At 38.3% G+C, this 15,803-nt stretch overlaps 1 protein-coding gene across 11 annotated transcripts in view; it reads left to right on the forward strand.

The window, feature by feature from the left end:
• LOC101426976 (interferon-gamma-inducible GTPase 10-like) overlaps positions 1 to 15,803 on the forward strand; it is a 117,497-nt gene that overhangs the window by 19,621 nt on the left and 82,073 nt on the right. For 7 of the 11 annotated variants that reach the window (XM_012531211.4, XM_012531214.4, XM_004474116.5 and 4 more), the window contains one exon: positions 951 to 7,326. The exons of the other annotated variants lie outside the window; for them this stretch is intronic. In XM_012531211.4, coding sequence (XP_012386665.1) covers positions 951 to 2,237 — 1,287 coding nt within the window. In that variant the 3' untranslated portion in view covers positions 2,238 to 7,326. Of the gene's footprint in view, positions 1 to 950; positions 7,327 to 15,803 lie in introns of those variants that run through there. 11 annotated transcript variants of the gene reach the window in all.

Here is a 15,803-nt window from a genome sequence, read left to right on the forward strand (position 1 = left end):
GGCTCTGCTATCTGTCCTTGAGGAAAATACTTAGGTATGAGGTGGGCTTGTGCATCCTCTAAAGTCCACAAGATTTTTGTCACATGGGGATGTTAAAAGTCGTCAGGGCCTGCAAAGAGATCTTTCTGAGGGTGTAGAAGGGTAGGCTGAGAACACGTTTTTTGATTATGAGCTAAGCTGCCTCACTGAATTTGTTATTAGTTTTACTTTCATAAAAGTGACAATATTAAAAAATTTAAATAAGGTAATAAAGACCTGTAGGTAAGAAAGTTTGGGTGGAGGGATGACACATTGAATTTGGTCCTGATGAACTGAGTCTCTTCAAGGAGGAGGCCATTCCAAGGGACATGTGCAGCTTGAGGACTAGAAAATTGCTTTTTATTATTTTTTATTTATGATTTATTATAGAAGTTGTGACTTTCTGGAACAATGATACATAAAATACAGGATTCCAATATATCACTCTATTACTGACACCATGAATTTGTTACAATTGATGAAAGCACATTTTTATAATTGTGCTATTAACTACAGTCCACAGCATAACTTAGTATTCACTGTGTAGTTTATTTTCATGTATTTTCATTTCTTATTTTATTTATTTACCATGTATAGAACTTAACTTTTCCCCTTTTACCCATATTCAGAGCCATACTTCAGTGTTTTTAATTACATTCACCATGTTGTGCTACCATCACCACCATCCATTTCCAAAATGTTTCCATCAATTCAATTAGGAACTCTATAGATTTCATGTCTTATTCATACTGGAGAATAGAAAATTTTATACTCAGGGAAGATGTCCAAGCTAAGTCAATGAGCAGAGAGGGACAATGCTCAAGACTATACTACAGATGGAGCTGAGACTCTGCTTTCACATAACAGGAAACTTCAAAGTCTCAAATTGGTATACTGACTCTTTGACCCTCTCTCTTTCTTTCTCTCTTCAGGGGCTTCTACTGCTTACAACCATGGAACAGTTACCCTCCGCCACACCCTCTGATAACTTTGGTTCCAGCTTTGATGAGTTTCCTAAAAATTTCAAGACAGAAAACAAAATCCTCTCTGAGGACAATATCACTTTAATTAAATCATACGTGGAAAGGGGGAACATTTTGAAGGTAATTTCTATCATAAGGGATGCAATGAAAGACATTGAGAATGCCCCACTAAGCATTGCTGTGATAGGGGAGATAGGGGTAGGAAAATCCAGTTTCACCAATGCGCTGATGGGGTTTGGGCCTGAAGAAAAATGTGCAGCCAAAACTGGGCCAGCAGAGACAACGAAAGAGAGAGCTCCATATAAATCTTTGAAATTTAGGAATGTGACTTTATGGGATCTGCCTGGCATTGGGTCCACTGACTTCCAGTCAGTCCAGAAGTATCTGAAGAAAATGAAGTTTGAAGAATATGATTTCTTTATTATCATTTCTGTTGCACGTTTCAAAGAAACTGATGCACAATTGACTAAAGCAATTGGGGAAATAAGGAAAACTTTCTACGTGGTTCGAACAAAAGTAGACAGTGATTTACAAAATGAAAAAATATCTAAACCCAATATCTTCAATAAGGAAACAATCCTCCAAAAGATTCGAGAAAACTATAAGGAAAACCTACATAAAGCCAAAGTAAAGGCGCCCCAAATTTTCTTAGTCTCCAACATTGATGTGTCTAATTATGATTTCCCACAGCTGAAGACCACCCTTCTGCATGAGCTTCCAACTCATAAATACCATAAATTAATAAACTTTGTGTCCAGTTTTACTGAGCCCATTATTGACCAGAAGAGAGATTCACTGAAGCAGAAGGTCTGGCAGGATGCTTGGGCATTAAAATTTTTTACTCAACCATTCATGATCTTCATCAGTGATAATGATGTAAAGGAACTGGAGGAGATCTTAAGCCACTATAGGGCTTGCTTTGGGCTGGATGATGTGTCCCTCACAGATATGGCTAAGTATTTCCGTGTGTCAGTGAAAGAACTCAAGGCACACATTAAGTCCCCCAGTTTGCTGTCAGTTGAGGATGAAGATAAGCCCTTAAGAACAAAATTGTTGGAATGTATTGAGAAAGTGTGCTCCAATGGGGGGCTCCTTGAAAATGCCCTTCCCTTCAGAAGAGCCTACTGTTTGCATATTTACTTCATTGATACTGTAGCAAGTGATGCTAAAACGCTCCTTAGAAATGTAAATCTTCTTGTGAAAAAGGTGCCCATGTCTAACAACTCTGGATATTGAAAATCAAAGTGGAAAAACTGAGGCACCCAGATGCTAACACTTCTGGTGAAGAATTTCTCTAAATAGCCCTGTCCCAACTGCCTCCAGTGAGGACCACAGATACCTCCACACTTCACACTTGGATCAAGCTCCACCTCAGAGATATTCATTTGAGAAGAATGGTGTCCAGTTAAAAAGATCCGCTGAGATGAAATCTCCACAGGGAAAGTAAAGGAAGGGAATTTGAATTAATTTTTCACCCATAAAAGGAATGAATTTCTGATGCATACAATAATATGGATGAACCTTGAAGATATTCTGTTGAGAGAAATAAGCAAGGCACAAAAAGACTTATATGAGCTAATCAAAATATCTAAATTCAGAAATTCAGAAATTAGAATACAGAGTAGGACAGGACAAGTGGAGTGGGGAAGTGGAAGTCAATGCTTAAGTGATACACAGTTTCTGTTTGAGTGATGGAAAATATTGGCAATAGATAATGGTGATGTAAACAAACCTTTGTGAATTTAATTACCACCAGTGAATTATATATTTGATAGTGGATAAAAGTGAATTTTTAGTTGTATATAAGTTACCAGAAAAAAAACACAAAAAAACATAAAACTGTACAAAACAAAGTTTGAATCTTAGTGTAAAATATGGGTTACATTAATAGAATAATTATAATAACATTTCAACAATTTTAACAAAAGTACCACACTAATGCAAAATTTTAATAATAAAACTGTGTAAGAAAGAGGATATATGGGAATTTTGTTCTTTTTGCATGATTTTTGTATAAACTTACAATTGTTTTAATTAAAAAAATTTTATATACCATCCAATCATCCTTCCAAGCTATTCATTAGTCCAACATTAATTCACTTTTTCTCTCTATCACTTCATATTTTCGTATGCTTTGACTAAGGGATCTAAAACCATTGAAGGTGATAAGATTCTCATAATTATTAACCACCTAGGAAACACAAAAGGTTTGGTTATTTACAAGTGGAGTGATCTGAACAAATTATTAAAATTTCAAGAGACTGCTATTTTCTGCAACAATAATTGTAATATTATAAGATTGCTTTCATATGATCCTCTGTGTTAGACAGCTTATTTCGTTGTGTCAATATGATTTCTCCTTAATGAAGCGGAAAATAGTGGAGAAACACAGCAAAAAGTTATTGGAATATCTTGTTTCATTTTACATATTTGATATCAGTGTATCTATTTTATTTTATTTTATGTTTTATTTGTCCTTAAGTTTTATTCAATATATATTTTAAAATTATATTTATCTACATGTTTATCATTTCCAACGCTTTTTAAATTTTTTAAAAATTTAATTGTCTTTTTTTTTGGAGAATCACATCCATCAACCATATGGGATCTAAACCACCTCTCAATTTAGAGGTGGAGTGGACATCAGCATACTAGGCTCCACAGGATGGAGGAAATAAAATATGGATTAGGGTGGACTTACTGATATTCTACTATAGAACTATTTTCACTAGCAATGGAAGAAATTGTAGCATTGATATGGAGAAAGTGGTCACGGTATTTGCTGAGGGCAGGAAGAGGGAAAAGAGATGTGATGTGGGTTCATTTTCAGGACTTGCAGTTGTCCTAAATGATATTGCAGGGGCAGACACTAGACATTATATATCCTGCCATAACCCACTGAATGTATCTAGTTTATTTTTTTAAAATCTGTGCTGAAAAGTGAATGCGCCTCTCAGTGACACAGCAACTCTGTGTCCAGGACTGATCTTATTGTCATTATTGTAGAGACAAATTGCTTTGCTGTGCTGAATACTTGGCACCATGTGCCAATAAATGTTCAGTTTTTGCACAATATACTTATCAGCTGTCATCACTTAATTCAAGTGGCAGAGATGTGGAGAAAGCTTATCATGAAGAGAGTTGCCGTAACCTTCATATTCCTAACAAAAAGTCCCTCAGTCATCCTTCTCACCATTCTGGACTTTGCATCCACTCATCTATGATAAGTACTCTGCCTATCCCCATGACCCATCCCTTCATTTTCAGCTAAAATATCTATCATCATTTCGGTACATTAGATTTGTCCTGTATGGCATTGCAGTGATGGATACAGGCATGTTTTGTCATAACTTACAAAATTGTGAAGGACAAAATGTAAACTATAATGTAAACTATAGTCCATGATTAGCAGCAATGCTTCATATGGGTTCATCAATTGTAGCAAATGAACTGCACTAATGAAAGATATTGTTAATGTGGGAGAGTATGGGCGGGGGTGAGACTGGGGCAATTTGGAATCCCTTATTTTCTTATGTAACATTTATGTAATCTAAAGGTGTTTTTAAAATTTTTTTAATATAAAAGTTATATAAAAATTATCTATCACTGACAGACTTTCCTGGTTATGCTTCCCAAAAATGAGAACAAAACCAAAGGACTGCTATCTGTGTCCCCAGTCATTGCTCCTCTATCATCCTGCAACTTCATTAGGACACTTTTTATTACCATTTAACTCAAAATAATTTGTTCTGTATTTCTCTCCATTGTACTCCTCACCCAATCAACTGAGCCATATCTCTAATTTCTTTATCATTCTCTTACAATTACTAGCTTTGTGGCCAGGACATAGCAGTGTTCAATAAATACTCATTGAGAGTCAGCCATAAATTAGGCAATATGATTTCTCTTTCCAACATTTTCATGAACTTGCCACATAATGAGGTATGGTTCTTGCTCTCCCAGTGAGGCTCAGTCTTTATATCTGTAACATGGGGATGTTATGGCTCCAGGGCTGACATTACAGAAAAGGGACAAGACCTGCACAATAAAGTAGGGACATCATCAGATGGAAATTCACAATGAACACAGGATTTTAGCAAATATATCCTCCCCCTGATCCAGTATCAGTAAAAAGACACCTTTTGATTCTAGGGACTTCTCACCTGTACCTCCCCATTCTTTAGACACCCTAGTCCAAATAGTAGTCAGCCTCTTCTGAGATACACTTCAAAACCATAAAGAAACCCCCAATGCTACATCTAACAGAAAGGCATTCCTCACTCTTGCTCCCATGTCTGCATCTCTTTTGGGGCCTCCTCACCTCTGTTCACTTTGCTTTTCCACTGGGCAGCTGAGACTTGCAATCCCCCTAAAGCCTCACTGACACTTCTACCACATACCATTGCTCAAATCAGGCCCCATAGCCAAGACTGAGGTCAACTGCGGGGAAGTAAAACCTCACAGGCAGCTACCCCAGGAGAGCATGAATATCTGCTCAGAATGCATACAATCCACTGCAGCTATCAGTGACTCCTCACCCCGTGTGTTTCCATCCACCCACTTCCTCCATGGTCTGCCCCAAGTCCACTCCACAATACCAGTTCTAAAACATGATGCTGCACAGGAGTTCTGTTTGTCTCTATACCTCTGGCCCTGCATGCCTCTCTTATGATCATGCTCTCAAGAGCAGTGGTATCAGTAGACAGAGATCTCCCCCATCAGGCTTCAGAGTAGTCTCTGGGAATCACTGTGGGTGCATGTGCTCCTTAAAGGAAAAGTAGCTCCCATGGAGGCTTATACTTGCTTTTGCCTGGAACCCACCCACTAGAAGGAGGGTCTACTCTCACCCTGCCCTGTGACCCAGAAACCCCATTTCACCCTCAACACAAGGAATTTGATGAAAGTTCCTACTTTACAATCACAAAAGTGAGTCAAATTCTTAATGCTTGTAAAACACACACCCCACAAGGGGAATCTTAAATACCTGTATATTCTTCCTGTGCTTTTTTCCTTCTTTAATGGAATATGTGTCATCCCCCAAATTATAGACACCAGGTCAACCTTGTTCAATTACATGGCCAATTTCCTGTCCAAATTTGCTTCCACTTCTTCTGCAGGTTATGGGCAGTGTGTTACTCTGAATTTTTCCAGAGGCAGCATTCATACTGTCTTCTAGGATTTAAAGTGCATGGTGGACTTGGAGCTCTTTTCTGGTTATGGAGGAGCTCAGTGCCAACTGTCCTGGCAGGTGTGTGACTCAAGTCCCACTCCAACCATCCTAATGTGTCCCTCCAGTGTCTAGATCCCAGCAAGCTATCTGCTGTCACATGGCCTAGCCACACTACACTGGTGGGCAATGCAAGGAATTCCTGGGTACCAGAATGGCCTCCTATTCAAGGACTAAGATCCTGGCCAATGAGAACCCCACCTATCAATAGTGATGACTGTGCACTTATGTCTGGTTAATCACACACACCTCAATCATCCCTTACATTGTTTTCCAGGTAGGCAGTCTCTTCATCTTGTGTCTTATCACAGGAGGCCTCTGCAACTCCTGTGCACACAAGAAAAGAGAATTGCTTGTGCCAAATGTGGGTTTCCAGCTTGTGTTCCCATTATTCTGACTCTGTTCTTCACACTCAGGGATCTAGATAGTTCTCACACATGTCCTGAACCAAGTTTAGACAGTCCAGGCCCACTATTGGAGCATGAGTTTCCCCATAGGGTTACACAAAGGGAATGGGGCTTTCTGAGGTTCAGTTTTCCTCTTTGCCAGAGTAGTTTTAATTCATGTTGTGTTAGACTGTTTTTCTCTTAAAGATAGGATGTATCTGATGCAAGGGGTTGAAGGGGGCATCTCCATTTTCTGGAATTGGCTCACAACTAAAGGTGATATAAGGATCCTTCCTTCCCCCCACCCCCCCAATTCCTCTCTTGTCCCTTTGACAATCCTTTGGGATCTTGATTTCCCTATCACACTTCAGGGGGCCATACTTTGAATGAAGCAGAGGATAAAGTCTTCTGAGAAGGTGACCTCAGAATGAAATGACCAAATTGGAGCTGCAAATGGATTGCCATTATCACCGAGTATAAAGTTAGAGCTTGATCATCCAGTATAGAAGCTACTATTTGTAGTTTTGAGCACTTGAAATATGACTGGTTTGAGTTGAGACATGCTGTAAGTGTAAAATGTTGAAGACTCTAGATTTTGAAGACTTTTTTATGAAAATAGAATAGAAAATATCTCAATGTTAATTTTATATTATTACATATTGATATGATAATATTTTGGATATATTGGATTAAATAAAATGTATAATTATGATTAATTTTACCTGTTTCATGTTATAATAGTGCTACTAGAAAATTCATAATTTCCTATGCGGCTCACACTGCCTATCTATGGGAAAGCATAGTTCTGGTGTAAAAGCATGAGAGTAAGGAAAGAAGTGAGGAAAAGGAAAACATCTTAGGAAAAATCAAGGCCAAGAAACTAAGAGGAAAAATACTTGAAAGGCTAATCAAGTCAGATTGTAAAATAAGCACATATTGTGGCACCTGAGGTGTTGCAGATTGTGAACAAGTTATAAAACTTTAAAAAAAGGAAGGGTTGTGACCCAGCAGTGGGTAGAGAATGATAGGGGGGTAGATTGCTGGCTCAAGATTTGCATTGTGGGGTTTTAGAGCAGAGAAGAGCATGGTCTGCAAGCATCAGTAGGAAAGAAGGACAACTACTCTAGGAGCAGTCACAAGAATACCATTAAGGGAAAGCCACCACCATGCGAGTGTGCACTATGGAAAGCAGCATCCTCAGGGGAAGGCAGTTTCAGTTAAAGCAAAACATGTAGGGATTCTTCTGTTAAAATTTAGAAAAGACAGAGAATCCTTATGAGTATTATGGTAGCTTTCAGAAGGCACATCAGTTTGACATTAGGCATTGGGAGAATTGAGATGGGGTCATATCTGTAGTTTATAGAACTGTAGTGATTAGAGATCAAGAGATGACAACCTGGTATTTCAATATTCTTGGGGTGGCCAATATGAAAGGAAGAAAATTGGCAAATGACACATATCTAGAAAGTTTCAGGAAGACAGTGGTGGCAAATCTGTGAGAAATGTTGAGGATGGGGAGGAATGGGAAAAATCCTTACAGTAGAGCATACACTCTATGATGGCTTAGAGAGAAATTTGTACAGAATCAACACTGAGAAGTAATAAGGGAGTTCAGAAGGTGCTGGATTCAAGGATCCCTTTTAAAAAAATCAGTAATATCCCTTCATGAACAATAACCAATATGAAAACATAAGTGAGGGGTGATAAAGAACATTGTGTAAGACAACCTGGGAATGTTAACTTTTAGAGACAGCTAAGAAAAAGGGCAGATTCATCTCTATTGGATCTGTGGAGGATGGGCTGGAGACTTATTCTCCAAATACTGAATTGAAGAGGGAAAAAAGACCTAAAAGTTAGAGTAGCAATGCTTGCTGGTCTGGATCCCTGCCCATTCTCATATCCATGCAATTTAAGAGAAACACAGAAGTGGCTCTCAGGCTAAGTACATCCTGCCATGGAGATTGACCAAAGAGTCACACATGGAAGTGACTTTAGTCCTAATGACATTCAGGCATGAAGAAACAAGACAACATAGCCCAAAAGTAGGACAGTAGAGATCAGTATACATGCTATTTAAATTGACTCCCTGAGGATCATTGGTGTGGGGTGTCAGTGTTGGGAGATACATGGGGAGAAGCTCACCTGGTCATACAGATAAGACATACATAAATGTGTTCAAATGTTCATGGGGCATTGGTACAGTGGGTGGAGATTCACACAATAACTGAAGGAATATCAATTTTCCATCCTGAAGAGCTCTGCCACATTCTCTAATGGATCAGCAAGAATTCCATTAGTACAGTGTCAATGATTAGTGAAGGAAGATGGCCCACCTATGGGCCCTTGACATTGATGACTGTGTGTATGAATCTTTAATCTTGAAATTGAAACATCCTAGTATTATAACGTTCCTAAGATTTGACTCCTGGGAACTCCTTGTTGCTCAAATGTGTCCTCTCTCTAAGCCAACTCAGCATATAAGTGCATTACCTTCTCCTTGACATGGGACATGATTTCTGTGGATGAGCCTCCATGGTACTGAGGGATTACTACCAAGCACCAACTAGCAATGCAACTGGAAAAAGACCTTCACCTAAAGGGAGAAAAGGTAAAGACAAGTGAGTTTATATAGCTAAGAGACTTCAAAGTGAGTCGGGAGGTCATTCCAAAGGTATGCTTAAGCATGATTCAACAAGATTTCTTTGACTGACAAAGTAAATGCTAGCTCATATAGCAGGGTTCCTGAGGGCTCTGGAAACATCTGGACACTATAACCAGGGCAGATAGCTCAGGAGTTTGATGCCTTGCTAGTACACCCTACTTTGGAATTGGTGCTCCCCAGAGTGACAGAGTTGAATTCAGTTGTATTTCCTTACACATGGCTCTTCTGTCCTTCTTTTTGAACATATAATTGGTACTAGAGTTGGTAGAGGTACATCTAAGAGACTTAAATATTTGGGCTGTCCATGTATCAGCTGGGCCCTGAATCTCAATGGAGCTGCAACACCTACTCCCCAGTTCATTGGTCTCACTCAGGACAACTAACAATGAGGTGATGATGGACAACTACCATACCAAGGAACCAGGAGAGTCTACAACTGCTAGCAAGAAAGTCCTATTCATTGGCTCTATGGGATCACAGCCAACTCTCAGTTAAAGGTGGAATGGACAACACCACTCCAGAATTCTCAGGTTTGGTGAATTTCCTATGGACTCAAGTAGACTTATTGGTATTCTACTAAAGACTTATTGTGATTCTAGCAATAGAAAAAACTATAGACTTATCGTGATTCTGGCAATAGAAGAAATTGTGGATGTGATGTGGAAGAAGTGGCCACTGGATGTGCTGGGGACAGGGAGAGGGAAAAACAGGTGTAATATGGGCACATTTTTGGGACTTGGGAATTGACCTGAATTACATTGCAATGATAGAACAGGCCATTATAAATGTTGCCATAACCTACAGAATTGGGTGAGAGAAAGTGAAAACTACAATGTAAACTTTAATCCATACTTAGTGGCAATGCTCCAAAAATGTGTTCATCAGTTGCAATGAATGTATCACACTAATGAAAGACGTTGTTAATGTAGGAAAATGCAGGATGTGTGGAGAGCAGGGCATATGGGAATCCCCTATATTTTTATGTGACATTTGTATAATATATTTAAGTAAATAAGTAGGCTTCCTAGAAGCTTATTACCCATGGAAGATTCTCTGGCTAGTTGTGTAAAGTCCAATGCACCTAATTGCCATGACACCTAAACAAAATAATTCAGTATATTTGAACACTGACCACATCTAGCTCCATGGGTTAGGATCACCTCACACACAGATCTCACTGGAAGCTGAGAAGCCACATGGAAAATGAACACTGAGCCAGCATACATTAATGTGAACTCAGGATTGAAAGGTGAAATGAAAGGACAGCCCAGAGTGTGGGAGAAGAGTTGAGTAAACCATAGCCCCAGGAAGGAAAATTGGTATAAAACCAAAATAACATCTCAGGACTCCCATTGAAGAAACAAAGGACTGAAAATCCTCTCCTGGACAGAAAACAATCACATGTATTAGGATAATGTTGAAAGTTATTGCACATACCCAGAATCAGAAGCAGGTGAAGAAAGACCAGAGAAAAACTGAACTGTTAATCATGGGCTGCTCTAATTTTTCAATATTAACTAAACCAATCCCTTCAGAAGAGCCAGCTAAATCAAAACCTTAGGCAAGAGTGAGAAACTGAGTTCCAAATTTTCACCTTAAAATAATCAAAAGCCCAGACATTAACAAAAGATTACACTTCACACAAGTATTGGGAAGTCATGACCTATTCAAAGGAACAAATGAATACAGCAGAGGAAGCAAAGACATTGGAAGAGCTAATCAAAGAAATTCAGTCAAATCTCATATATCAGTTCAATCAGCTAAAGGAAAATAAGAATTAAGAAATAAAGGGTAGCAAGAAGAACAAATATGAAGGAAAAATGAATTAGAAAATGTATAAAGGAATATAACAAAACTTATGGCAAAGAAAGGCACAATAATGGAGATTAAAAATACACTAGAGAAGGGAAGCAGGTGTGGCTCAACTGATAGAGCATCTGTCTACCATATGGAGGGTCTAGGGTTCAATCCCTAGGGCCTCCTGACTCTTATGATAAGCTGGCCCATGTGCAGTGCTGCAGCACGCAAGGAGTGCCCTGCCATGCAGGGGAGTCCCTGTGTAGGGGAGCCCCATGTGCAAGGAATGCACCTCACAAGGAGAGCTGTCCTGCATGAAAAAAGTGCAGCCTGCCCAGAAATGGCACCGCACACATGGAGAGCTGATACAGCAAGATGACACAACAAAAAAGACATGCAGTTTCCCAATGCCACCAGATAATGCAAGAGGATGCAGAAGAACACACAGTGAATGAACACAGAGCAGACAGTGGGGGAAAGGGGAGAGAAATAAATAAATGAATCTAAAAAAAACACACTAGAGAAGAGAAGATAGTGGTGGCAAAGGGCCTGGTAGGACAAAAGGAAAGGCAGAATCTATCTGAAACAATTTTGGAGAGCTTTCAAACAAAGGGAGTGTCATGCATCATCCAGGATGAAACAAGAAGGGGAGAGGGAGAAACTGAAGCAAAAATTGTAAGTTAATCATCCCAAAGCAGTGATTTTTTTTCCCATCCTACATCATCAAGGCAAGCAGCCTGCTTATTGCTCACAGATAACTGCCACTTACTGAGAGGAGAGTGGGTATCCTCTTCCTTGTGAAGAGGGAGGTTGCAGCAGAGAGATGAATGTGGCTTCTGACTGCAGAGTTTGGATTGCAGTGTCTAGCTTGGAATCACAGCTCTCTAGAACTGACTCAATACTATCCAGTGGAAGTTGGAATAGATGTACTCCCACCCAAGTAAAGTTGCAAGGAAAGATTTGCCAAAATATGCCATTTACTGCTAGGCCAAGGTAGTGCACCCCAGAACTGTGAAAGGAAAAGAGGTTTTTGGCATCTTACTGTGCTTATCCCCAGGACCCCTTGGACCTGGTCTGTGCCTGATTATTAAGTCAATGGCCCTGTTTTGACCACTTAAAAGTGGGCAATTTTGGAGATCCATGATAAGTTGAACTAAGAATCAAAGAAAAGCCAACAACAATACAACCCTAGGCAAGAGAAAAAACTGACCTACAGTGTAATCTCACCAACATAATCAGAAACATAGACATCAGCAAAAAATTACAAGCAATTCTAGGAAGGAAGAAGATATTGCATAGACAAAGGATCAAATTAAAAGTTCAAATGAGACACAGGACTTTAAATAAGTAGTCAATGAAGTTCAGACAAATATTCTATTCAAGGAGATGAAGAAAAAATATGGCTAAAGAAATAATGGATATTCAGAAGGCACTGGGTGAACATATACAGAATAATTTGAAAGCCTGCAAAGAAAAGTAGCTGAGTATATGGGAATGAGAGTCACAGTGAATGAGATTAAAACTACATTAGAGGCTTGTAACAGCAGATGTAGATTGGTGGATGAGAATTGGTGAATTGGAGGACTGAATATCTGAACTTGAAAAGATAAGAAAAAAGAAAGAGAAAAGAATGAAAAAAATGCCACAGGGTCTCAGAGAACTGAATAACAATGTGATACATACAAACATAGGCATTATCGGTGTCCCAGAAGAAGAAAAGGATGGAAAATGAGCAAAAAAAAAAAAAAAAGTTCTCAAGCCTTATGAAAGACATAAATATAAATATGCAAGAAGGTCAATGCACCCTGAACAGAATAAATCTGAATAGACCTACTCTGAGACATCTACTATTCAGAATGGTAAATACCAGAGATAAAGAGAGAATTCTGAAAGAAGCAAAAGAAAATCAATGCATCACATTCATGGGAACCTCAATAAGACAAATGGCTAATCTCTCATCAGAAACTATGAAGGCAAGAAGAAAATGGTACAATGTATTTAAGGCACTGAAAGAAAAAAACTGCCAGCCAAGAATGCTTTTTCCAGGAAACCTGTTCTTCAAAAATGAGGATGGCTTTCAAATCTTCACTTTCAAAAATAGAGTATGTTACTAACAATTTACATGAGATACAAAATGAGTGCAACAGTCTGGAAAAGGAAAAACAAGAGCAAGAGACTTTGAGAAATGTGTAGAATTGAAGATCATTAGTAAACAATACTTAAAGTGTAAAAAGATAGACAATAGCAAGAAAGGACAACAGAAAGCCAAAGGACAAAATGGTCAAACTAAATAATGCCTTTATAGTAATAACATTTAACATTAATGGATTGGATTCCCCAATCAAAAGACACGAATGTGCCACAATGAGGAAAAAAGTTGTTGATGTGGGAGGATTGGGGAGGTTGGGGGTAGGGTATGTAGAAACCTCTTTCATATTTTTAAATTAATTTATTGAAATATATCACCCACACATAAACACACATAAACAATAAGTGTATAGTAATAGTTGCAAACTTACAAAACAAACATATATAACATCGTACAGGACTCTTGTAATTCACCCTATCTCCAACAGCTTACATTGCTGTTAAACCTTTTCAACTAAAGATTAAAGAACATTGTCAAAATATTACTACTAACCAAAGTATTTTCCCCCAACCCTCCCTATTATTATTATCTTTATGTCATTTATATATGAACATACATAAACAATTAAGTGTATAGTAAAAGTTGTGAACTTACTAAGCAAACATGCATAACATCATACAGGGGACCCACACATCAACCCTCCACCAACACCTTGCATTGTTGTGAGATGTTTGTTACAAATTATGAAAGAATAGTGTCAAGATCTTACTACTACTTATAGTCCTTAACTTACATTTGGTGTGTTTTCCCCCAACCCACCCTATTTTTATTTTTTAAATATATTTTTTATGACAGAAGGTGTAAACTTATAAAACTGTCATGCACATATGCAGAATTCCCAAGCAACACCCTTCTATCAACACACCACAATGTAGTGGAACATTTGTTATAGATAAGATAATATCATCTGATTCTTACCATGCCCATAGTATACATTTAGCTCAAATTTTTCATACTGCCCCATTATCAACACAGTACATCTTTGGCATAGATGCAAGAATATTATATTATTACTGCTAACCACAGTCCATAGGTCATTCCAGTTGAATTTTTCCCATGCATTCCCAACATCCTGCAGTAGTTATATACATTTGCTCTAGCTCACAAAGGACGCCCTTGCATCCGTACCATAAACCACAATTCTCATCCACCTTTTGGTTTACTGTGCTATTCATTTCCTAGATTATTCTCTAGCATTCTGTCAATTGGCATTTACATCCCTAGACTACCATTTTCAGCCACATCCCCATTTATAAACTAGCTATTACTCAGTATTTGTTGCTATCTATTCTATATATTTCCACACTTTTTACAGTAAAGCTAATGAAAACTTCTCCATACATTAAACACCAGTAGTTCATCTCAGTCCTTCTATTATCTCCATTAAGAATCCACCACCTACCACCATGTCTTGAAGATATTTTCCCACAATTTCTCCTAGAGTTTTATGGTTCTTGCTTTTATTTTTAGGTTTTTGATCCATTTTGAGTTAATTTTTGGATAAGGTGTGAGATAGAGGTCCTTTTTCCTTCTTTTGGTTATACATATCCACTTCTTTCAGCACCATTTTGCTGAATGGACTCTTCTGCCTGAGCTGTGTGGGTTTGACAGGCTAGTCCAAAAGCATTTGACCATGCATGTGAGGGTCTGTTTCTGAACTGTCAATTTAGTTCTATTGGTCTATGTGTCTGTCTTTATGCCAGTACCATGCTGTTTTAACCATATAACTTGATGTATGATTTAAAGTCCAGATGAGGTTTTGCTTTACCTTGACATTCTGATTAGGATGTGTCTCAGTGTGGGTCTATTTGGATTTTTTTCAAATGGGAGTATGTCATGGTTCTTGGACATGGATATCTATGTCCTTCAATAGGGTTGGGAAATTTTCTAACATTATTCCTTTAAATTTTCCTTCTCCCCTTTTCCCTTCTCTTCTCCTTCTGGGATACCCATGACATGCATGTTTGCACATCTGACTGTCATTTACTTCCCTGAGACCTTGTTCAATTTTTTTCCATTCTTTTCTTCATATGTTCACTTTCAGAGGCCATTTTTTCAGGCTCACCAATCCTTTCTTCTGTCTCTTCAAATCTGCTATGATATGATTCCAATGTTTTTTTTTAAATTTCATTGATTGCACCTTTCATTCCCATAAGATCTGCTATTTTTCTATGCATGCTTTCAAATTCTTTGTGTTCATTCAGTGTCTTAATATCCTTAATCTCTTTAGCCATCTCACTGAATTTATTAAGGAGATTTATTTGAACATCTATGATTAGTTGTCTCAACTCCTTTATGTTATCTGGAGGTTTATCTTGTTCCTTTAATTGGGCCATATTTTCCAGTTTCTTGATGTGGATTGTAATTTTTGGTTTGTGTCTTGGCATCTGGATTACTAGAGTATTCTGGATGCAGTTTTTCTCTTTAGTTTAGGACTTCCTTCCCTTTCTCCCTTGCTGGTTGTACAGTAGGAGCCAAGGATGTAATTGATGCTATAAACTGTGGAGGCTCATGCTGCCCTCATTGTTTCAGGGACCTATGAAGCTTCTCCCAACTTTCTCCTTTCCCAGAGTTAGGGACA

The sequence above is a fragment of the Dasypus novemcinctus genome, chromosome 2, assembly GCF_030445035.2.
Source record: "Dasypus novemcinctus isolate mDasNov1 chromosome 2, mDasNov1.1.hap2, whole genome shotgun sequence".
In the NCBI taxonomy this organism is placed as follows: Eukaryota; Metazoa; Chordata; class Mammalia; order Cingulata; family Dasypodidae; genus Dasypus; species Dasypus novemcinctus.